General features: G+C 35.8%; 1 protein-coding gene and 63 non-coding genes across 64 annotated transcripts; 63 read left to right on the top strand and 1 right to left on the bottom strand.

Moving 5' to 3' along the window:
* Positions 1-14: 14 nt before the first annotated feature.
* LOC144850227 (uncharacterized) lies at positions 15-2772 on the bottom strand. Its single transcript, XM_078707463.1, has 2 exons — positions 2004-2772; positions 15-1340 (listed from the first exon to the last, which is right to left on the bottom strand). The coding sequence occupies exons 1-2, from the start codon at positions 2718-2720 to the stop codon at positions 1104-1106; spliced, it is 954 nt and encodes a 317-aa protein (XP_078563589.1). The 5' UTR covers positions 2721-2772; the 3' UTR covers positions 15-1103.
* A 966-nt stretch (positions 2773-3738) lies between these two features.
* Trnak-uuu (transfer RNA lysine (anticodon UUU)) lies at positions 3739-3811 on the top strand. Its single transcript has one exon. It is a non-coding gene; the product is annotated as a tRNA-Lys (tRNA).
* A 100-nt stretch (positions 3812-3911) lies between these two features.
* Trnak-uuu (transfer RNA lysine (anticodon UUU)) lies at positions 3912-3989 on the top strand. Its single transcript has one exon. It is a non-coding gene; the product is annotated as a tRNA-Lys (tRNA).
* Positions 3990-4089: 100 nt separating this feature from the next.
* On the top strand, positions 4090-4162 carry Trnak-uuu (transfer RNA lysine (anticodon UUU)). Its single transcript has one exon. It is a non-coding gene; the product is annotated as a tRNA-Lys (tRNA).
* A 100-nt stretch (positions 4163-4262) lies between these two features.
* Trnak-uuu (transfer RNA lysine (anticodon UUU)) lies at positions 4263-4335 on the top strand. Its single transcript has one exon. It is a non-coding gene; the product is annotated as a tRNA-Lys (tRNA).
* A 100-nt stretch (positions 4336-4435) lies between these two features.
* Trnak-uuu (transfer RNA lysine (anticodon UUU)) lies at positions 4436-4508 on the top strand. Its single transcript has one exon. It is a non-coding gene; the product is annotated as a tRNA-Lys (tRNA).
* Positions 4509-4608: 100 nt separating this feature from the next.
* Trnak-uuu (transfer RNA lysine (anticodon UUU)) lies at positions 4609-4681 on the top strand. Its single transcript has one exon. It is a non-coding gene; the product is annotated as a tRNA-Lys (tRNA).
* A 100-nt stretch (positions 4682-4781) lies between these two features.
* On the top strand, positions 4782-4854 carry Trnak-uuu (transfer RNA lysine (anticodon UUU)). Its single transcript has one exon. It is a non-coding gene; the product is annotated as a tRNA-Lys (tRNA).
* A 100-nt stretch (positions 4855-4954) lies between these two features.
* Trnak-uuu (transfer RNA lysine (anticodon UUU)) lies at positions 4955-5027 on the top strand. Its single transcript has one exon. It is a non-coding gene; the product is annotated as a tRNA-Lys (tRNA).
* Positions 5028-5127: 100 nt separating this feature from the next.
* Positions 5128-5199, top strand: Trnak-uuu (transfer RNA lysine (anticodon UUU)). Its single transcript has one exon. It is a non-coding gene; the product is annotated as a tRNA-Lys (tRNA).
* A 100-nt stretch (positions 5200-5299) lies between these two features.
* Trnak-uuu (transfer RNA lysine (anticodon UUU)) lies at positions 5300-5372 on the top strand. Its single transcript has one exon. It is a non-coding gene; the product is annotated as a tRNA-Lys (tRNA).
* Positions 5373-5471: 99 nt separating this feature from the next.
* On the top strand, positions 5472-5544 carry Trnak-uuu (transfer RNA lysine (anticodon UUU)). Its single transcript has one exon. It is a non-coding gene; the product is annotated as a tRNA-Lys (tRNA).
* A 100-nt stretch (positions 5545-5644) lies between these two features.
* Positions 5645-5717, top strand: Trnak-uuu (transfer RNA lysine (anticodon UUU)). Its single transcript has one exon. It is a non-coding gene; the product is annotated as a tRNA-Lys (tRNA).
* A 99-nt stretch (positions 5718-5816) lies between these two features.
* On the top strand, positions 5817-5889 carry Trnak-uuu (transfer RNA lysine (anticodon UUU)). The gene has a single exon. It is a non-coding gene; the product is annotated as a tRNA-Lys (tRNA).
* Positions 5890-5992: 103 nt separating this feature from the next.
* Positions 5993-6065, top strand: Trnak-uuu (transfer RNA lysine (anticodon UUU)). The gene has a single exon. It is a non-coding gene; the product is annotated as a tRNA-Lys (tRNA).
* Positions 6066-6165: 100 nt separating this feature from the next.
* Trnak-uuu (transfer RNA lysine (anticodon UUU)) lies at positions 6166-6238 on the top strand. Its single transcript has one exon. It is a non-coding gene; the product is annotated as a tRNA-Lys (tRNA).
* Positions 6239-6338: 100 nt separating this feature from the next.
* Trnak-uuu (transfer RNA lysine (anticodon UUU)) lies at positions 6339-6411 on the top strand. The gene has a single exon. It is a non-coding gene; the product is annotated as a tRNA-Lys (tRNA).
* Positions 6412-6511: 100 nt separating this feature from the next.
* On the top strand, positions 6512-6584 carry Trnak-uuu (transfer RNA lysine (anticodon UUU)). Its single transcript has one exon. It is a non-coding gene; the product is annotated as a tRNA-Lys (tRNA).
* A 100-nt stretch (positions 6585-6684) lies between these two features.
* Positions 6685-6757, top strand: Trnak-uuu (transfer RNA lysine (anticodon UUU)). The gene has a single exon. It is a non-coding gene; the product is annotated as a tRNA-Lys (tRNA).
* Positions 6758-6860: 103 nt separating this feature from the next.
* Trnak-uuu (transfer RNA lysine (anticodon UUU)) lies at positions 6861-6933 on the top strand. Its single transcript has one exon. It is a non-coding gene; the product is annotated as a tRNA-Lys (tRNA).
* A 100-nt stretch (positions 6934-7033) lies between these two features.
* On the top strand, positions 7034-7106 carry Trnak-uuu (transfer RNA lysine (anticodon UUU)). Its single transcript has one exon. It is a non-coding gene; the product is annotated as a tRNA-Lys (tRNA).
* Positions 7107-7206: 100 nt separating this feature from the next.
* Trnak-uuu (transfer RNA lysine (anticodon UUU)) lies at positions 7207-7279 on the top strand. Its single transcript has one exon. It is a non-coding gene; the product is annotated as a tRNA-Lys (tRNA).
* A 100-nt stretch (positions 7280-7379) lies between these two features.
* Trnak-uuu (transfer RNA lysine (anticodon UUU)) lies at positions 7380-7452 on the top strand. The gene has a single exon. It is a non-coding gene; the product is annotated as a tRNA-Lys (tRNA).
* A 100-nt stretch (positions 7453-7552) lies between these two features.
* Trnak-uuu (transfer RNA lysine (anticodon UUU)) lies at positions 7553-7625 on the top strand. Its single transcript has one exon. It is a non-coding gene; the product is annotated as a tRNA-Lys (tRNA).
* Positions 7626-7725: 100 nt separating this feature from the next.
* Positions 7726-7798, top strand: Trnak-uuu (transfer RNA lysine (anticodon UUU)). Its single transcript has one exon. It is a non-coding gene; the product is annotated as a tRNA-Lys (tRNA).
* Positions 7799-7898: 100 nt separating this feature from the next.
* Trnak-uuu (transfer RNA lysine (anticodon UUU)) lies at positions 7899-7971 on the top strand. Its single transcript has one exon. It is a non-coding gene; the product is annotated as a tRNA-Lys (tRNA).
* A 100-nt stretch (positions 7972-8071) lies between these two features.
* Positions 8072-8143, top strand: Trnak-uuu (transfer RNA lysine (anticodon UUU)). The gene has a single exon. It is a non-coding gene; the product is annotated as a tRNA-Lys (tRNA).
* Positions 8144-8243: 100 nt separating this feature from the next.
* Trnak-uuu (transfer RNA lysine (anticodon UUU)) lies at positions 8244-8316 on the top strand. Its single transcript has one exon. It is a non-coding gene; the product is annotated as a tRNA-Lys (tRNA).
* A 100-nt stretch (positions 8317-8416) lies between these two features.
* Positions 8417-8489, top strand: Trnak-uuu (transfer RNA lysine (anticodon UUU)). The gene has a single exon. It is a non-coding gene; the product is annotated as a tRNA-Lys (tRNA).
* A 100-nt stretch (positions 8490-8589) lies between these two features.
* Trnak-uuu (transfer RNA lysine (anticodon UUU)) lies at positions 8590-8662 on the top strand. Its single transcript has one exon. It is a non-coding gene; the product is annotated as a tRNA-Lys (tRNA).
* Positions 8663-8761: 99 nt separating this feature from the next.
* Trnak-uuu (transfer RNA lysine (anticodon UUU)) lies at positions 8762-8834 on the top strand. The gene has a single exon. It is a non-coding gene; the product is annotated as a tRNA-Lys (tRNA).
* Positions 8835-8934: 100 nt separating this feature from the next.
* Trnak-uuu (transfer RNA lysine (anticodon UUU)) lies at positions 8935-9007 on the top strand. Its single transcript has one exon. It is a non-coding gene; the product is annotated as a tRNA-Lys (tRNA).
* A 100-nt stretch (positions 9008-9107) lies between these two features.
* Positions 9108-9180, top strand: Trnak-uuu (transfer RNA lysine (anticodon UUU)). Its single transcript has one exon. It is a non-coding gene; the product is annotated as a tRNA-Lys (tRNA).
* A 100-nt stretch (positions 9181-9280) lies between these two features.
* Positions 9281-9353, top strand: Trnak-uuu (transfer RNA lysine (anticodon UUU)). The gene has a single exon. It is a non-coding gene; the product is annotated as a tRNA-Lys (tRNA).
* A 100-nt stretch (positions 9354-9453) lies between these two features.
* On the top strand, positions 9454-9526 carry Trnak-uuu (transfer RNA lysine (anticodon UUU)). Its single transcript has one exon. It is a non-coding gene; the product is annotated as a tRNA-Lys (tRNA).
* A 100-nt stretch (positions 9527-9626) lies between these two features.
* On the top strand, positions 9627-9699 carry Trnak-uuu (transfer RNA lysine (anticodon UUU)). The gene has a single exon. It is a non-coding gene; the product is annotated as a tRNA-Lys (tRNA).
* Positions 9700-9793: 94 nt separating this feature from the next.
* Trnak-uuu (transfer RNA lysine (anticodon UUU)) lies at positions 9794-9866 on the top strand. The gene has a single exon. It is a non-coding gene; the product is annotated as a tRNA-Lys (tRNA).
* A 445-nt stretch (positions 9867-10311) lies between these two features.
* Trnak-uuu (transfer RNA lysine (anticodon UUU)) lies at positions 10312-10384 on the top strand. The gene has a single exon. It is a non-coding gene; the product is annotated as a tRNA-Lys (tRNA).
* Positions 10385-10484: 100 nt separating this feature from the next.
* Positions 10485-10557, top strand: Trnak-uuu (transfer RNA lysine (anticodon UUU)). Its single transcript has one exon. It is a non-coding gene; the product is annotated as a tRNA-Lys (tRNA).
* A 100-nt stretch (positions 10558-10657) lies between these two features.
* Positions 10658-10730, top strand: Trnak-uuu (transfer RNA lysine (anticodon UUU)). Its single transcript has one exon. It is a non-coding gene; the product is annotated as a tRNA-Lys (tRNA).
* Positions 10731-10830: 100 nt separating this feature from the next.
* Positions 10831-10903, top strand: Trnak-uuu (transfer RNA lysine (anticodon UUU)). Its single transcript has one exon. It is a non-coding gene; the product is annotated as a tRNA-Lys (tRNA).
* Positions 10904-11003: 100 nt separating this feature from the next.
* On the top strand, positions 11004-11076 carry Trnak-uuu (transfer RNA lysine (anticodon UUU)). Its single transcript has one exon. It is a non-coding gene; the product is annotated as a tRNA-Lys (tRNA).
* Positions 11077-11176: 100 nt separating this feature from the next.
* Trnak-uuu (transfer RNA lysine (anticodon UUU)) lies at positions 11177-11249 on the top strand. The gene has a single exon. It is a non-coding gene; the product is annotated as a tRNA-Lys (tRNA).
* A 272-nt stretch (positions 11250-11521) lies between these two features.
* On the top strand, positions 11522-11594 carry Trnak-uuu (transfer RNA lysine (anticodon UUU)). Its single transcript has one exon. It is a non-coding gene; the product is annotated as a tRNA-Lys (tRNA).
* A 100-nt stretch (positions 11595-11694) lies between these two features.
* On the top strand, positions 11695-11767 carry Trnak-uuu (transfer RNA lysine (anticodon UUU)). The gene has a single exon. It is a non-coding gene; the product is annotated as a tRNA-Lys (tRNA).
* Positions 11768-11867: 100 nt separating this feature from the next.
* On the top strand, positions 11868-11940 carry Trnak-uuu (transfer RNA lysine (anticodon UUU)). The gene has a single exon. It is a non-coding gene; the product is annotated as a tRNA-Lys (tRNA).
* A 100-nt stretch (positions 11941-12040) lies between these two features.
* On the top strand, positions 12041-12113 carry Trnak-uuu (transfer RNA lysine (anticodon UUU)). Its single transcript has one exon. It is a non-coding gene; the product is annotated as a tRNA-Lys (tRNA).
* A 100-nt stretch (positions 12114-12213) lies between these two features.
* Positions 12214-12286, top strand: Trnak-uuu (transfer RNA lysine (anticodon UUU)). The gene has a single exon. It is a non-coding gene; the product is annotated as a tRNA-Lys (tRNA).
* A 100-nt stretch (positions 12287-12386) lies between these two features.
* Positions 12387-12459, top strand: Trnak-uuu (transfer RNA lysine (anticodon UUU)). The gene has a single exon. It is a non-coding gene; the product is annotated as a tRNA-Lys (tRNA).
* Positions 12460-12559: 100 nt separating this feature from the next.
* Positions 12560-12632, top strand: Trnak-uuu (transfer RNA lysine (anticodon UUU)). The gene has a single exon. It is a non-coding gene; the product is annotated as a tRNA-Lys (tRNA).
* A 100-nt stretch (positions 12633-12732) lies between these two features.
* Positions 12733-12805, top strand: Trnak-uuu (transfer RNA lysine (anticodon UUU)). The gene has a single exon. It is a non-coding gene; the product is annotated as a tRNA-Lys (tRNA).
* Positions 12806-12905: 100 nt separating this feature from the next.
* Trnak-uuu (transfer RNA lysine (anticodon UUU)) lies at positions 12906-12978 on the top strand. Its single transcript has one exon. It is a non-coding gene; the product is annotated as a tRNA-Lys (tRNA).
* A 273-nt stretch (positions 12979-13251) lies between these two features.
* On the top strand, positions 13252-13324 carry Trnak-uuu (transfer RNA lysine (anticodon UUU)). The gene has a single exon. It is a non-coding gene; the product is annotated as a tRNA-Lys (tRNA).
* Positions 13325-13424: 100 nt separating this feature from the next.
* Positions 13425-13497, top strand: Trnak-uuu (transfer RNA lysine (anticodon UUU)). Its single transcript has one exon. It is a non-coding gene; the product is annotated as a tRNA-Lys (tRNA).
* A 100-nt stretch (positions 13498-13597) lies between these two features.
* On the top strand, positions 13598-13670 carry Trnak-uuu (transfer RNA lysine (anticodon UUU)). The gene has a single exon. It is a non-coding gene; the product is annotated as a tRNA-Lys (tRNA).
* A 100-nt stretch (positions 13671-13770) lies between these two features.
* Trnak-uuu (transfer RNA lysine (anticodon UUU)) lies at positions 13771-13843 on the top strand. Its single transcript has one exon. It is a non-coding gene; the product is annotated as a tRNA-Lys (tRNA).
* Positions 13844-13943: 100 nt separating this feature from the next.
* Positions 13944-14016, top strand: Trnak-uuu (transfer RNA lysine (anticodon UUU)). The gene has a single exon. It is a non-coding gene; the product is annotated as a tRNA-Lys (tRNA).
* Positions 14017-14116: 100 nt separating this feature from the next.
* Positions 14117-14189, top strand: Trnak-uuu (transfer RNA lysine (anticodon UUU)). Its single transcript has one exon. It is a non-coding gene; the product is annotated as a tRNA-Lys (tRNA).
* A 267-nt stretch (positions 14190-14456) lies between these two features.
* Positions 14457-14529, top strand: Trnak-uuu (transfer RNA lysine (anticodon UUU)). The gene has a single exon. It is a non-coding gene; the product is annotated as a tRNA-Lys (tRNA).
* An 89-nt stretch (positions 14530-14618) lies between these two features.
* Trnak-uuu (transfer RNA lysine (anticodon UUU)) lies at positions 14619-14691 on the top strand. The gene has a single exon. It is a non-coding gene; the product is annotated as a tRNA-Lys (tRNA).
* Positions 14692-14791: 100 nt separating this feature from the next.
* Trnak-uuu (transfer RNA lysine (anticodon UUU)) lies at positions 14792-14864 on the top strand. Its single transcript has one exon. It is a non-coding gene; the product is annotated as a tRNA-Lys (tRNA).
* Positions 14865-14964: 100 nt separating this feature from the next.
* Trnak-uuu (transfer RNA lysine (anticodon UUU)) lies at positions 14965-15037 on the top strand. Its single transcript has one exon. It is a non-coding gene; the product is annotated as a tRNA-Lys (tRNA).
* Positions 15038-15136: 99 nt separating this feature from the next.
* Trnak-uuu (transfer RNA lysine (anticodon UUU)) lies at positions 15137-15209 on the top strand. Its single transcript has one exon. It is a non-coding gene; the product is annotated as a tRNA-Lys (tRNA).
* Positions 15210-15309: 100 nt separating this feature from the next.
* Positions 15310-15382, top strand: Trnak-uuu (transfer RNA lysine (anticodon UUU)). The gene has a single exon. It is a non-coding gene; the product is annotated as a tRNA-Lys (tRNA).
* Positions 15383-16672: the final 1290 nt, after the last annotated feature.

The following is a 16672-nucleotide window of genomic DNA, read 5'->3' as shown; positions in this document are numbered from 1 at the left end:
TTAGGACTATATTTGGGTAGAAGCTCTGCCTTAAAAACTACACCATTATTAACACATAACATATAGAAACAAAAAAACTATCGCAAACCGTTGAATATTTTGTTTTTCTTACAAATTTGGCTTAGAGTGTATATTTATATGTTTTCCAATCCAAATATTTGTTTACAATTTGGGATGGCCAGTTTTACTTAGACTGTAGGCCTAAATCAGTTATAAAAACTCAACACACATTATCAACACATAGAAACAAAAATAGCTATCACAAACCGTTGATATCATTTTTTTTTTATTCCAATAAATGTAACAGCACGTACAAATATTTTCCCTTTATCGAAAAAAGCTCTTTCATAGTCATGTATACTACACTATTTACTTCCTATATAGGGCACTATTTTGTATTTGAAGTTTACATTTACAAACGTACTTTGTATAATAAATAAAACAAATATATATATAACTATAAAAAAACTAACTAAAAATACACAAATAATAATTTCACGTTGGCATGCACCAATCAGCATTATGTACAATAGCAAAACAGTTGCGTTATTATGTTTTAAATACTTAATTAATCTGAATTCAGTGTAGAAATTTATAGAGAATTATTGAAAACAAAAAAACATATATTAAATTATCTAAATAAAGTACATGAATCTAAGTACAATATAGTAAACGGTTAAGTTTGGTACTTTTTGTTCCATCGACCAATAGAATGGTATTTTTGTATTTGCATTTTTGTTTTAATTATTTGAACAATTACAGTACTTATTACCCACTACTTTATACTGTACATTTATTAACACTTTTTAGAATAGTCTATAAACATACAAGCATTACAAAAATGGGAGTTTACCTGCCATTCAGGAATGCAACATTGTACAATGAATTATATTTAATACCGTTTTTCAATAATATTGGTGTAGACATTTCAGAGAATTAAAAAAAAAAGTATAATTACATATATATAAAAACAAATATAAATACAATATTAAACGATGAACAATACAGGATGTGCTTCGATCGGAACAGTGCTTATAATATTAGTTTAATACATACGTGTATTAAATCACTATTATAAAAAGTATACCAAGTCTCCTTTCCAACTAATGTCGAGTAGCCATCATGTCATTGTTTCTATACAAAGAGATTTGATATGGATAAGTAGCAAATACTGGTGACGGCGACTCAGATTTACCGCCACTTTCTACTAGTTGTTGATGAAATGGATATGCATTCAAAGTGGCCTGATTAGACGAATCATTAGAAGACTGAGCGAAGTTATCTTGTGATGTAGAATCTGTAACAGTTGATGGAGCACTTGTCTGTTTTCTTGAAGTTTGCTAGAGAAAAACAACAGAGTGAACGGTTAAAACACATTGTAATACAGGTTAAAGGTCAAATATTATTCTACTGAAATTACTGTAGTAATGACGTTTATTTACAAACGTAGTTTTAGTTTTTATTCAATCATAGACGTACAGATATTATGATACTATCTCTATATCATTTCACTGGTATAAGGAAGTCACTGCAGTATGTATGGTTTTTCAATGACTGCTTGCTTAATAATTGCTTACTGTAAAGATATGTAAAGTGTAGTACTGCAGTGGAATACTATTGACGAACGAATTAAATTAATCACCCGGTTACATTATTAACATACACCTACCTAGAAGGCATACAATATATTATATTGTGAAACTTCACGATACTATCATACTGTTGCATACAAGTCAAAAACGAATCTCACATTATATTATATATTAAACAAAACATCAGTCTATGACTGGAAATGTTTATAATCAACACGTTAACAATGAAATATGAAAATAAAAACAAAGAACGAGAAAACATATGAAAACATTTACTTAAAAATATATATAGATTTGAATGAGTATTTCAATCAATGTACTGTATAAAGAGAAATGTCTCAATCTAGATACTCATAGATGTGTTAGAAGAAAATGTATAACCATGGATTATAGGTCCACGGTATAACTTACCGGGTTTTGACATGATACACTAGCAGTTAGGTCGGCATCGAAGACATTGAAATACTTTGACTGGTCAATATCTAATTCTGGAATAAACAAGTCGTTGATAAACTGAAGATCATAGGATAACCCACCAGGTCTGCGGCGAAGTGCTCGTTGGCGAGTGAAGGTGGCGCCCACACAGCTACCAGGGTGAGATAATCTGTATGCAGGGGACCGACTTGATGTCAATGTCACAGCTGGGAAAGTACCGTCCGCTCTACGGATATGATGACGAGTATTGCTAGTATAAATCAATGTGTTCTGGTATCGGATTGGTACTGGATGCGAATGAGAAGACTTATTAGAGGTATGGGTTGATTTTTCCAAGCGTTGCTTCTTAGCGACGAGTTTTAAGTTGTTATTAACGACTGCGGTGACATGCTTTGAAGAAGTCGTTGTTAGGTCCATAGGTTTCATTTCTTGTTCGTGACAGTGTTTGCATTCATGATTCATGGCCCAGGAGCTAAACTTCTCGTCAGGCTTAAAGAAACACGTACAATTATTTAAAGCATAACGTACAGAAGTTTTCCAACCTTTGTGCTCTCCAAGACGGAAACAATCGTAAGTCTTAGCTAAATACTCGTTGATCTCCCTTGTTGTCATAGTCAAGCGTGGAAAGTGTTTAAATGCACATTTAATCATGTCCACATACGTCTCTCTCCTCGCTTGAGATATCCTAAACATTATAAATAGTTGCTTGTACAGCTTGCTGATGAAAACCGTTAGCACAGGTGTAATTCAAAAAAAGAACTTAAGAAAATGGTAATTAAAATGACTGTTTTGTTTATTTATTCACAGTGATCCCAGGTCTTTCCCAGTCACCGAACTAACCAATCAGAACAATTATAATTTCAGAATAATGCAGAGCGCGCTGTTTAAGAAGTTGTTGCGTGTTAAGGTGCATCATCAAAGCTAAAACGTCCACGCCTATTTTCAGTGATTTAACAACCCTTTCAATTTGAATAACAATTAGAACCAATAGGATATTAAGATTATTTCGATAAACCATGAGCTATATGAAAATCAATCGATCTGATGTGTTTGTAGCCCGGAAATAAAAGTACAGAAACTATTAAATATCAATAACAAAATAATAAAAATAATGGATAGTTGTTGGAACATAATATTTGTAATATAGGAGGGTCATAGACATTGTCCATAGGAAAATTGTGTATAACAGCGTCAACCATTATATCTATGTTCCAATTACCTTTTTTTTCAACTGGCATATGGTATAAAAATTAACATGAAAAATAATAGAAGAAGAAATTGTAGCCCACTTAGCTAAGTTGGTAGGGCATCATTAATCTAAGGGTCAAGGGTTCAAGCTTTCAAGTACATTTTTATACCATGTAGGCAAATTGAAATAAAACAAATTCTGAGAATGGTAACATGGTATTGATATGAAGCTCGGTTAGTTCAATTGGTAGAGCATCACCAACATTACATTATATTTACACTTTTCTACCCGAGGCCAATTGAAATTTAAAAAAAGAAAAACTTCAGAGAATGAGAACATGGTGTTTATGTGTAGCCCGGTTAGCTCAGTCGATAGAGCATTATACTCTTATTCTGAGGGTCAAGGGTTCAAGCCCATTATTAGGGATATTCGTTTTTGCTGCTATTCCCTTTTAGGTCATTTTTGTACCCTAGGCAAATTGAAAAAAAAAACTTACGATAATGAAAACAGTATTTGCATCTAGCCCGGTTAGCTCAGTTGGTAGAGCATCAGACTTTTAATCTGAGGGTCAAGGGTTTAAGTCCCTTATTGGGCGTTTGCGTTTTTGCTTACATTATATTTCAAGTCAATTTTATACTTTAGGCCAATTGAAATAAAACAAACGTCTAAGAATTAGAACAAGGTATTTATATGAAGCCCGGTTAGCTTAGCTCAGTTGGTAGAGCATCAGACTTTTAATCTGAGGGTCAAGGGTTCAAGTCCCTTATTGGGCGTATGCGTTTTTGCTTACATTATCTTTCATGTCAATTTTATACATTAGGCCAATTGAAATAAAACAAACGTCTAAGAATGAGAACAAGGCATTTATATGAAGCCCGGTTAGCTCAGTTGGTAGAGCATCAGACTTTTAATCTGAGGGTCAAGGGTTCAAGTCCCTTATTGGGCGTATGCGTTTTTGCTTACATTATATTTCAAGTCAATTTTATACTTTAGGCCAATTGAAATAAAACCAGCGTCTAAGAATGAGAACAAGGTATTAATATGAAGCCCGGTTAGCTCAGTTGGTAGAGCATCAGACTTTTAATCTGAGGGTCAAGGGTTCAAGTCCCTTATTGGGCGTATGCGTTTTTGCTTCCATTATCTTTCAAGTCAATTTTATACTTTAGGCCAATTGAAATAAAACAAACGTCTAAGAATGAGAACAAGGTACTTATATGAAGCCCGGTTAGCTCAGTTGGTAGAGCATCAGACTTTTAATCTGAGGGTCAAGGGTTCAAGTCCCTTATTGGGCGTATGCGTTTTTGCTTACATTATCTTTCAAGTCAATTTTATACTTTAGGCCAATTGAAATAAAACAAACGTCTAAGAATGAGAACAAGGTATTTATATGAAGCCCGGTTAGCTCAGTTGGTAGAGCATCAGACTTTTAATCTGAGGGTCAAGGGTTCAAGTCCCTTATTGGGCGTATGCGTTTTTGCTTACATTATATTTCAAGTCAATTTTATACTTTAGGCCAATTGAAATAAAACAAGCGTCTAAGAATGAGAACAAGGTATTAATATGAAGCCCGGTTAGCTCAGTTGGTAGAGCATCAGACTTTTAATCTGAGGGTCAAGGGTTCAAGTCCCTTATTGGGCGTATGCGTTTTTGCTTCCATTATCTTTCAAGTCAATTTTATACTTTAGGCCAATTGAAATAAAACAAACGTCTAAGAATGAGAACAAGGTACTTATATGAAGCCCGGTTAGCTCAGTTGGTAGAGCATCAGACTTTTAATCTGAGGGTCAAGGGTTCAAGTCCCTTATTGGGCGTATGCGTTTTTGCTTACATTATATTTCAAGTCAATTTTATACTTTAGGCCAATTGAAATAAAACAAACGTCTAAGAATGAGAACAAGGTATTTATATGAAGCCCGGTTAGCTCAGTTGGTAGAGCATCAGACTTTTAATCTGAGGGTCAAGGGTTCAAGCCCTTATTGGGCGTATTCGTTTTTCCTTCCATTATCTTTCAAGTCAATTTTATACTTTAGGCCAATTGAAATAAAACAAGCGTCTAAGAATGAGAACAAGGTATTTATATGAAGCCCGGTTAGCTCAGTTGGTAGAGCATCAGACTTTTAATCTGATGGTCAAGGGTTCAAGTCCCTTATTGGGCGTATTCGTTTTTGCTTCCATTTTCTTTCAAGTCAATTTTATACTTTAGGCCAATTGAAGTAAAACAAACGTCTAAGAATGAGAATAAGGTATTTAAAGAAGTCCGGTTAGCTCAGTTGGTAGAGCATCAGACTTTTAATCTGAGGGTCAAGGGTTCAAGTCCCTTATTGGGCGTATTCGTTTTTCCTTCCATTTTCTTTCGAATCAATTTTATACTTTAGGCCAATTGAAATAATACAAACGTCTAAGAATGAGAACAAGGTATTTATATGATGCCCGGTTAGCTCAGTTGGTAGAGCATCAGACTTTTAATCTGAGGGTCAAGGGTTCAAGTCCCTTATTGGGCGTATGCGTTTTTGCTTACATTATATTTCAAGTCAATTTTATACTTTAGGCCAATTGAATAAAACAAACGTCTAAGAATGAGAACAAGGTATTAATATGAAGCCCGGTTAGCTCAGTTGGTAGAGCATCAGACTTTTAATCTGAGGGTCAAGGGTTCAAGTCCCTTATTGGGCGTATGCGGCGTTTTTGCTTCCATTATCTTTCAAGTCAATTTTATACTTTAGGCCAATTGAAGTAAAACAAACGTCTAAGAATGAGAACAAGGTATTAATATGAAGCCCGGTTAGCTCAGTTGGTAGAGCATCAGACTTTTAATCTGAGGGTCAAGGGTTCAAGTCCCTTATTGGGCGTATGCGTTTTTGCTTCCATTATCTTTCAAGTCAATTTTATACTTTAGGCCAATTGAAATAAAACAAACGTCTAAGAATGAGAACAAGGTATTTATATGAAGCCCGGTTAGCTCAGTTGGTAGAGCATCAGACTTTTAATCTGAGGGTCAAGGGTTCAAGTCCCTTATTGGGCGTATGCGTTTTTGCTTCCATTATCTTTCCAGTCAATTTTATACTTTAGGCCAATTGAAGTAAAACAAACGTCTAAGAATGAGAACAAGGTATTAATATGAAGCCCGGTTAGCTCAGTTGGTAGAGCATCAGACTTTTAATCTGAGGGTCAAGTGTTCAAGTCCCTTATTGGGCGTATGCGTTTTTGCTTCCATTATCTTTCAAGTCAATTTTATACTTTAGGCCAATTGAAATAAAACAAACGTCTAAGAATGAGAACAAGGTACTTATATGAAGCCCGGTTAGCTCAGTTGGTAGAGCATCAGACTTTTAATCTGAGGGTCAAGGGTTCAAGTCCCTTATTGGGCGTACGCGTTTTTGCTTACATTATCTTTCAAGTCAATTTTATACTTTAGGCCAATTGAAATAAAACAAACGTCTAAGAATGACAACAAGGTATTTATATGAAGCCCGGTTAGCTCAGTTGGTAGAGCATCAGACTTTTAATCTGAGGGTCAAGGGTTCAAGTCCCTTATTGGGCGTATGCGGCGTTTTTGCTTCCATTATCTTTCAAGTCAATTTTATACTTTAGGCCAATTGAAGTAAAACAAACGTCTAAGAATGAGAACAAGGTATTAATATGAAGCCCGGTTAGCTCAGTTGGTAGAGCATCAGACTTTTAATCTGAGGGTCAAGGGTTCAAGTCCCTTATTGGGCGTATGCGTTTTTGCTTCCATTATCTTTCAAGTCAATTTTATACTTTAGGCCAATTGAAATAAAACAAACGTCTAAGAATGAGAACAAGGTATTTATATGAAGCCCGGTTAGCTCAGTTGGTAGAGCATCAGACTTTTAATCTGAGGGTCAAGGGTTCAAGTCCCTTATTGGGCGTATGCGTTTTTGCTTCCATTATCTTTCCAGTCAATTTTATACTTTAGGCCAATTGAAGTAAAACAAACGTCTAAGAATGAGAACAAGGTATTAATATGAAGCCCGGTTAGCTCAGTTGGTAGAGCATCAGACTTTTAATCTGAGGGTCAAGTGTTCAAGTCCCTTATTGGGCGTATGCGTTTTTGCTTCCATTATCTTTCAAGTCAATTTTATACTTTAGGCCAATTGAAATAAAACAAACGTCTAAGAATGAGAACAAGGTACTTATATGAAGCCCGGTTAGCTCAGTTGGTAGAGCATCAGACTTTTAATCTGAGGGTCAAGGGTTCAAGTCCCTTATTGGGCGTACGCGTTTTTGCTTACATTATCTTTCAAGTCAATTTTATACTTTAGGCCAATTGAAATAAAACAAACGTCTAAGAATGACAACAAGGTATTTATATGAAGCCCGGTTAGCTCAGTTGGTAGAGCATCAGACTTTTAATCTGAGGGTCAAGGGTTCAAGTCCCTTATTGGGCGTATGCGTTTTTGCTTACATTATATTTCAAGTCAATTTTATACTTTAGGCCAATTGAAATAAAACAAGCGTCTAAGAATGAGAACAAGGTATTAATATGAAGCCCGGTTAGCTCAGTTGGTAGAGCATCAGACTTTTAATCTGAGGGTCAAGGGTTCAAGTCCCTTATTGGGCGTATGCGTTTTTGCTTCCATTATCTTTCAAGTCAAGTTTATACTTTAGGCCAATTGAAATAAAACAAACGTCTAAGAATGAGAACAAGGTACTTATATGAAGCCCGGTTAGCTCAGTTGGTAGAGCATCAGACTTTTAATCTGAGGGTCAAGGGTTCAAGTCCCTTATTGGGCGTATGCGTTTTTGCTTACATTATATTTCAAGTCAATTTTATACTTTAGGCCAATTGAAATAAAACAAACGTCTAAGAATGAGAACAAGGTATTTATATGAAGCCCGGTTAGCTCAGTTGGTAGAGCATCAGACTTTTAATCTGAGGGTCAAGGGTTCAAGCCCTTATTGGGCGTATTCGTTTTTCCTTCCATTATCTTTCAAGTCAATTTTATACTTTAGGCCAATTGAAATAAAACAAGCGTCTAAGAATGAGAACAAGGTATTTATATGAAGCCCGGTTAGCTCAGTTGGTAGAGCATCAGACTTTTAATCTGATGGTCAAGGGTTCAAGTCCCTTATTGGGCGTATTCGTTTTTGCTTCCATTTTCTTTCAAGTCAATTTTATACTTTAGGCCAATTGAAGTAAAACAAACGTCTAAGAATGAGAAAAAAGGTATTTAAAGAAGTCCGGTTAGCTCAGTTGGTAGAGCATCAGACTTTTAATCTGAGGGTCAAGGGTTCAAGTCCCTTATTGGGCGTATTCGTTTTTCCTTCCATTTTCTTTCGAATCAATTTTATACTTTAGGCCAATTGAAATAATACAAACGTCTAAGAATGAGAACAAGGTATTTATATGATGCCCGGTTAGCTCAGTTGGTAGAGCATCAGACTTTTAATCTGAGGGTCAAGGGTTCAAGTCCCTTATTGGGCGTATGCGTTTTTGCTTACATTATATTTCAAGTCAATTTTATACTTTAGGCCAATTGAATAAAACAAACGTCTAAGAATGAGAACAAGGTATTAATATGAAGCCCGGTTAGCTCAGTTGGTAGAGCATCAGACTTTTAATCTGAGGGTCAAGGGTTCAAGTCCCTTATTGGGCGTATGCGTTTTTGCTTCCATTATCTTTCAAGTCAATTTTATACTTTAGGCCAATTGAAGTAAAACAAACGTCTAAGAATGAGAACAAGGTATTAATATGAAGCCCGGTTAGCTCAGTTGGTAGAGCATCAGACTTTTAATCTGAGGGTCAAGGGTTCAAGTCCCTTATTGGGCGTATGCGTTTTTGCTTCCATTATCTTTCAAGTCAATTTTATACTTTAGGCCAATTGAAATAAAACAAACGTCTAAGAATGAGAACAAGGTATTTATATGAAGCCCGGTTAGCTCAGTTGGTAGAGCATCAGACTTTTAATCTGAGGGTCAAGGGTTCAAGTCCCTTATTGGGCGTATGCGTTTTTGCTTCCATTATCTTTCAAGTCAATTTTATACTTTAGGCCAATTGAAGTAAAACAAACGTCTAAGAATGAGAACGAGGTATTAATATGAAGCCCGGTTAGCTCAGTTGGTAGAGCATCAGACTTTTAATCTGAGGGTCAAGTGTTCAAGTCCCTTATTGGGCGTATGCGTTTTTGCTTCCATTATCTTTCAAGTCAATTTTATACTTTAGGCCAATTGAAATAAAACAAACGTCTAAGAATGATAACAAGGTATTTATATGAAGCCCGGTTAGCTCAGTTGGTAGAGCATCAGACTTTTAATCTGAGGGTCAAGGGTTCAAGTCCCTTATTGGGCGTATTCGTTTTTGCTTCCATTATCTTTCAAGTCAATTTTATACTTTAGGCCAATTGAAGTAAAACAAACGTCTAAGAATGAGAACAAGGTATTTATATAAAGCCCGGTTAGCTCAGTTGGTAGAGCATCAGGCTTTTAATCTGAGGGTCAAGGGTTCAAGTCCCTTATTGGGCGTATTCGTTTTTCCTTATCTTTCATGTCAATTTTATACTTTAGGCCAATTGAAATAAAACAAACGTCTAAGAATGAGAACAAGGTATTTTATGGAGCCCGGTTAGCTCAGTTGGTAGAGCATCAGACTTTTAATCTGAGGGTCAAGTGTTCAACTCCCTTATTGGGCGTATGCGTTTTTGCTTCCATTATCTTTCATGTCAATTTTATACTTTAGGCCAATTGAAGAAAAACAAACGTCTAAGAATGAGAACAAAGTTTTTATATGAACCCCGGTTAGCTCAGTTGGTAGAGCATCAGACTTTTAATCTGAGGGTCAAATGTTCAAGTCCCTTATTGGGCGTTTGCGTTTTTGCTTACATTATATTTCAAGTCAATTTTATACTTTAGGCCAATTGAAGTAAAACAAACGTCTAAGAATGAGAACAAAGTTTTTATATGAACCCCGGTTAGCTCAGTTGGTAGAGCATCAGACTTTTAATCTGAGGGTGAAATGTTCAAGTCCCTTATTGGGCGTTTGCGTTTTTGCTTACATTATATTTCAAGTCAATTTATACTTTAGGCCAATTGAAATAAAACAAACGTCTAAGAATGAGAACAAGGTATTAATATGAAGCCCGGTTAGCTCAGTTGGTAGAGCATCAGACTTTTAATCTGAGGGTCAAGGGTTCAAGTCCCTTATTGGGCGTATGCGTTTTTGCTTACATTATATTTCAAGTCAATTTTATACTTTAGGCCAATTGAAGTAAAACAAACGTCTAAGAATGAGAACAAGGTATTAATATGAAGCCCGGTTAGCTCAGTTGGTAGAGCATCAGACTTTTAATCTGAGGGTCAAGGGTTCAAGTCCCTTATTGGGCGTATGCGTTTTTGCTTCCATTATCTTTCAAGTCAATTTTATACTTTAGGCCAATTGAAATAAAACAAACGTCTAAGAATGAGAACAAGGTATTTATATGAAGCCCGGTTAGCTCAGTTGGTAGAGCATCAGACTTTTAATCTGAGGGTCAAGGGTTCAAGTCCCTTATTGGGCGTATTCGTTTTTGCTTCCATTATCTTTCAAGTCAATTTTATACATTAGGCCAATTGAAATAAAACAAACGTCTAAGAATGAGAACAAGGTATTAATATGAAGCTCGGTTAGCTCAGTTGGTAGAGCATCAGACTTTTAATCTGAGGGTCAAGGGTTCAAGTCCCTTATTGGGCGTATGCGTTTTTGCTTCCATTATCTTTCAAGTCAATTTTATACTTTAGGCCAATTGAAGTAAAACAAACGTCTAAGAATGAGAACAAGGTATTAATATGAAGTCCGGTTAGCTCAGTTGGTAGAGCATCAGACTTTTAATCTGAGGGTCAAGGGTTCAAGTCCCTTATTGGGCGTATGCGTTTTTGCTTCCATTATCTTTCAAGTCAATTTTATACTTTAGGCCAATTGAAATAAAACAAACGTCTAAGAATGATAACAAGGTATTTATATGAAGCCCGGTTAGCTCAGTTGGTAGAGCATCAGACTTTTAATCTGAGGGTCAAGGGTTCAAGTCCCTTATTGGGCGTATTCGTTTTTCCTTCCATTATCTTTCAAGTCAATTTTATACTTTAGGACAATTGAAGTAAAACAAACGTCTAAGAATGAGAACAAGGTATTTATATGAAGCCCGGTTAGCTCAGTTGGTAGAGCATGAGACTTTTAAACTGAGGGTCAAGAGTTCAAGTCCCTTATTGGCGTATGCGTTTTTGCTTACATTATATTTCAAGTCAATTTTATACTTTAGGCCAATTGAAATAAAACAAACGTCTAAGAATGAGAACAAGGTATTTATATGAAGCCCGGTTAGCTCAGTTGGTAGAGCATCAGACTTTTAATCTGAGGGTCAAGGGTTCAAGTCCCTTATTGGGCGTATTCGTTTTTGCTTCCATTATCTTTCAAGTCAATTTTATACATTAGGCCAATTGAAATAAAACAAACGTCTAAGAATGAGAACAAGGTATTTATATGAAGCCCGGTTAGCTCAGTTGGTAGAGCATCAGACTTTTAATCTGAGGGTCAAGGGTTCAAGTCCCTTATTGGGCGTATGCGTTTTTGCTTCCATTATCTTTGAAGTCAATTTTATACTTTAGGCCAATTGAAGTAAAACAAACGTCTAAGAATGAGAACAAAGTTTTTATATGAACCCCGGTTAGCTCAGTTGGTAGAGCATCAGACTTTTAATCTGAGGGTCAAATGTTCAAGTCCCTTATTGGGCGTTTGCGTTTTTGCTTACATTATATTTCAAGTCAATTTTATACTTTAGGCCAATTGAAATAAAACAAACGTCTAAGAATGAGAACAAGGTATTAATATGAAGCCCGGTTAGCTCAGTTGGTAGAGCATCAGACTTTTAATCTGAGGGTCAAGGGTTCAAGTCCCTTATTGGGCGTATGCGTTTTTGCTTACATTATATTTCAAGTCAATTTTATACTTTAGGCCAATTGAAGTAAAACAAACGTCTAAGAATGAGAACAAGGTATTAATATGAAGCCCGGTTAGCTCAGTTGGTAGAGCATCAGACTTTTAATCTGAGGGTCAAGGGTTCAAGTCCCTTATTGGGCGTATGCGTTTTTGCTTCCATTATCTTTCAAGTCAATTTTATACTTTAGGCCAATTGAAATAAAACAAACGTCTAAGAATGAGAACAAGGTATTTATATGAAGCCCGGTTAGCTCAGTTGGTAGAGCATCAGACTTTTAATCTGAGGGTCAAGGGTTCAAGTCCCTTATTGGGCGTATTCGTTTTTGCTTCCATTATCTTTCAAGTCAATTTTATACATTAGGCCAATTGAAATAAAACAAACGTCTAAGAATGAGAACAAGGTATTAATATGAAGCCCGGTTAGCTCAGTTGGTAGAGCATCAGACTTTTAATCTGAGGGTCAAGGGTTCAAGTGCCTTATTGGGCGTATGCGTTTTTGCTTCCATTATCTTTCAAGTCAATTTTATACTTTAGGCCAATTGAAGTAAAACAAACGTCTAAGAATGAGAACAAGGTATTAATATGAAGCCCGGTTAGCTCAGTTGGTAGAGCATCAGACTTTTAATCTGAGGGTCAAGGGTTCAAGTCCCTTATTGGGCGTATGCGTTTTTGCTTCCATTATCTTTCAAGTCAATTTTATACTTTAGGCCAATTGAAATAAAACAAACGTCTAAGAATGATAACAAGGTATTTATATGAAGCCCGGTTAGCTCAGTTGGTAGAGCATCAGACTTTTAATCTGAGGGTCAAGGGTTCAAGTCCCTTATTGGGCGTATTCGTTTTTCCTTCCATTATCTTTCAAGTCAATTTTATACTTTAGGCCAATTGAAGTAAAACAAACGTCTAAGAATGAGAACAAGGTATTTATATGAAGCCCGGTTAGCTCAGTCGGTAGAGCATGAGACTTTTAAACTGAGGGTCAAGAGTTCAAGTCCCTTATTGGGCGTATGCGTTTTTGCTTACATTATATTTCAAGTCAATTTTATACTTTAGGCCAATTGAAATAAAACAAACGTCTAAGAATGAGAACAAGGTATTTATATGAAGCCCGGTTAGCTCAGTTGGTAGAGCATCAGACTTTTAATCTGAGGGTCAAGGGTTCAAGTCCCTTATTGGGCGTATTCGTTTTTGCTTCCATTATCTTTCAAGTCAATTTTATACATTAGGCCAATTGAAATAAAACAAACGTCTAAGAATGAGAACAAGGTATTTATATGAAGCCCGGTTAGCTCAGTTGGTAGAGCATCAGACTTTTAATCTGAGGGTCAAGGGTTCAAGTCCCTTATTGGGCGTATGCGTTTTTGCTTCCATTATCTTTCAAGTCAATTTTATACTTTAGGCCAATTGAAGTAAAACAAACGTCTAAGAATGAGAACAAGGTATTAATATGAAGCCCGGTTAGCTCAGTTGGTAGAGCATCAGACTTTTAATCTGAGGGTCAAGGGTTCAAGTCCCTTATTGGGCGTATGCGTTTTTGCTTCCATTATCTTTCAAGTCAATTTTATACTTTAGGCCAATTGAAGTAAAACAAACGTCTAAGAATGAGAACAAGGTATTAATATGAAGCCCGGTTAGCTCAGTTGGTAGAGCATCAGACTTTTAATCTGAGGGTCAAGGGTTCAAGTCCCTTATTGGGCGTACGCGTTTTTGCTTCCATTATCTTTCAAGTCAATTTTATACTTTAGGCCAATTGAAGTAAAACAAACGTCTAAGAATGAGAACAAGGTATTTATATGAAGCCCGGTTAGCTCAGTTGGTAGAGCATCAGACTTTTAATCTGAGGGTCAAGGGTTCAAGTCCCTTATTGGGCGTATTCGTTTTTCCTTCCATTATCTTTCAAGTCAATTTTATACTTTAGGCCAATTGAAGTAAAACAAACGTCTAAGAATGAGAACAAGGTATTTATATGAAGCCCGGTTAGCTCAGTTGGTAGAGCATCAGACTTTTAATCTGAGGGTCAAGGGTTCAAGTCCCTTATTGGGCGTATTCGTTTTTGCTTCCATTATCTTTCAAGTCAATTTTATACTTTAGGCCAATTGAAATAAAACAAACGTCTAAGAATGATAACAAGGTATTTATATGAAGCCCGGTTAGCTCAGTTGGTAGAGCATCAGACTTTTAAACTGAGGGTCAAGAGTTCAATCCCTTATTGGGCGTATTCGTTTTTCCTTATCTTTCATGTCAATTTTATACTTTAGGCCAATTGAAGTAAAACAAACGTCTAAAAATGAGAACAAGGTATTTATATAAAGCCCGGTTAGCTCAGTTGGTAGAGTATCAGACTTTTAATCTGAGGGTCAAGGGTTCAAGTCCCTTATTGGGCGTATTCGTTTATCTTTCATGTCTATTTTATACTTTAGGCCAATTGAAGTAAAACAAACGTCTAAGAATGAGAACAAGGTATTTATATGAAGCCCGGTTAGCTCAGTTGGTAGAGCATCAGACTTTTAATCTGAGGGTCAAGGGTTCAAGTCCCTTATTGGGCGTATGCGTTTTTGCTTACATTATATTTCAAGTCAATTTTATACATTAGACCAATTGAAATAAAACAAACGTCTAAGAATGAGAACAAGGTATTAATATGAAGCCCGGTTAGCTCAGTTGGTAGAGCATCAGACTTTTAATCTGAGGGTCAAGGGTACAAGTCCCTTATTGGGCGTATGCCTTTTTGCTTCCATTATCTTTCAAGTCAATTTTATACTTTAGGCCAATTGAAGTAAAACAAACGTCTAAGAATGAGAACAAGGTATTAATTTGAAGCCCGGTTAGCTCAGTTGGTAGAGCATCAGACTTTTAATCTGAGGGTCAAGGGTTCAAGTCCCTTATTGGGCGTATGCGTTTTTGCTTATATTATATTTCAAGTCAATTTTATACTTTAGGCCAATTGAATAAAACAAACGTCTAAGAATGAGAACAAGGTGTTTTTATGAAGCCCGGTTAGCTCAGTTGCTAGAGCATCAGACTTTTAATCTGAGGGTCAATGGTTCAAGTCCCTTATTGGGCGTATGCGTTTTTGATTCCATTATCTTTCAAGTCAATTTTTTACTTTAGGCCAATTGAAATAAAACAAACGTCTAAAAATGAGAACAAGGTAATTATATGAAGCCCGGTTAGCTCAGTTGGTAGAGCATCAGACTTTTAATCTGAGGGTCAAGGGTTCAAGTTCCTTATTGGGCGTATGCGTTTTTGCTTCCATTATCTTTCAAGTCAATTGTATACTTTCTTTAATTCATCTTTATTATTTATTGGCATTGGCCATGCGTAGAAAAAATAATGATAATAAACTTATTTTTCAATTAGTAACAGTTTATTCTTTGTGTTAATAATTACGATACAAAACTATAATAACAATTAAAAAGAAGAAATAACCCTCTGTCTGGTGTCTTTGATTATTAGCATCCTTATATTGACTATCGGAAACTAATGAACATAGACAAATGATGAGAAACATCATTTTAAAGCTTATTTCTGTGAGTTTGACCAATATCATGAATTGTAGGAATAATTATGAAAAATAATGATTCTGACTATGATTTACATTTTAACGGATCATGACTAACGGTAAAAAACACATACACCGATATCTAATATCTAAACATACTTACGACAACAGTCAAGGCTAAATACTTCAATTCATTTCCATAGTTTGTAAGTGTAATTAAAGTTTTGCATGATTTTAATCATAGTCATGTTTGAGGTAACACATTGAAGGCATAATCGTTTTAGTAGAAAATAGAACGTTTGATTTTTTACAGCTAAAAGTGTTTTACGACATTTCAAATGTTACTAACAAATATGAATATTTAAAGAAAACAGTACAAATATATACTGTACTGTAAATCGTTTTTTCTTTTTGCGTAGCGCCACTAACGGCTGTTCCGTCTGTTATCTGTTTAGGTATGATACCGTTACGTCATGTCTTCCAAAATGAATTGAATCGGCGGCTGGAACCGACCAATAACATTTATGCACTGCATGGCGGTTAATTCAAAAACACATTAAGAATTCGGTCTGTCCATACGTCTAATACAAAGCACGATCATGCCAGACTCATGCAACCGATAAACAGTCGGACTTTCTAGTCTCTACATAAACATACAGGAATGTAGACAATTTTGGCTCTGTAGATATTTGTGCTGTGTTCTGGATGTTCAGGGTTGTACATTTCCGCGAATACGTTGTATGTAGTTGTAATTGCATTTTTGGCGGCGATTGCCTTCCATAGTCATGTGTTACATGGTAGAGCTATTTATACCTCCATGGTTACATGAGTAATTATTTAAGAGAATGAAGTACAGTACGGCATAATATATAATGAGAAAGATTAGGTTAGTACTCCGGGTTCATTGCGGGTACGGGGACCAGTGTACCTTATTCTATTGGAGCAAACCAGTTGTGTAAAGTAGGCCTACAAATTAATTTAGATGAGTGTCATATTTTGGACTCGTTAGAAGATTATTGACCTAC

The sequence above is a fragment of the Antedon bifida genome, chromosome 8 (genome assembly GCF_963402885.1).
Source record: "Antedon bifida chromosome 8, ecAntBifi1.1, whole genome shotgun sequence".
NCBI classification, from domain to species: domain Eukaryota; kingdom Metazoa; phylum Echinodermata; class Crinoidea; order Comatulida; family Antedonidae; genus Antedon; species Antedon bifida.
This window is presented reverse-complemented; position numbering and strand designations above follow the sequence as displayed.

Bases quoted from the DNA above. Each gene is read 5' to 3' on its own strand.
- LOC144850227 (XM_078707463.1), bottom strand. From the start codon at position 2,720: ATGTTTAGGATATCTCAAGCGAGGAGAGAGACGTATGTGGACATGATT. The intron at 1,341-2,003 runs GTAAGTTATACC...GTTTTTCTCTAG, and splicing joins GTGTATCATGTCAAAACCCG to CAAACTTCAAGAAAACAGAC.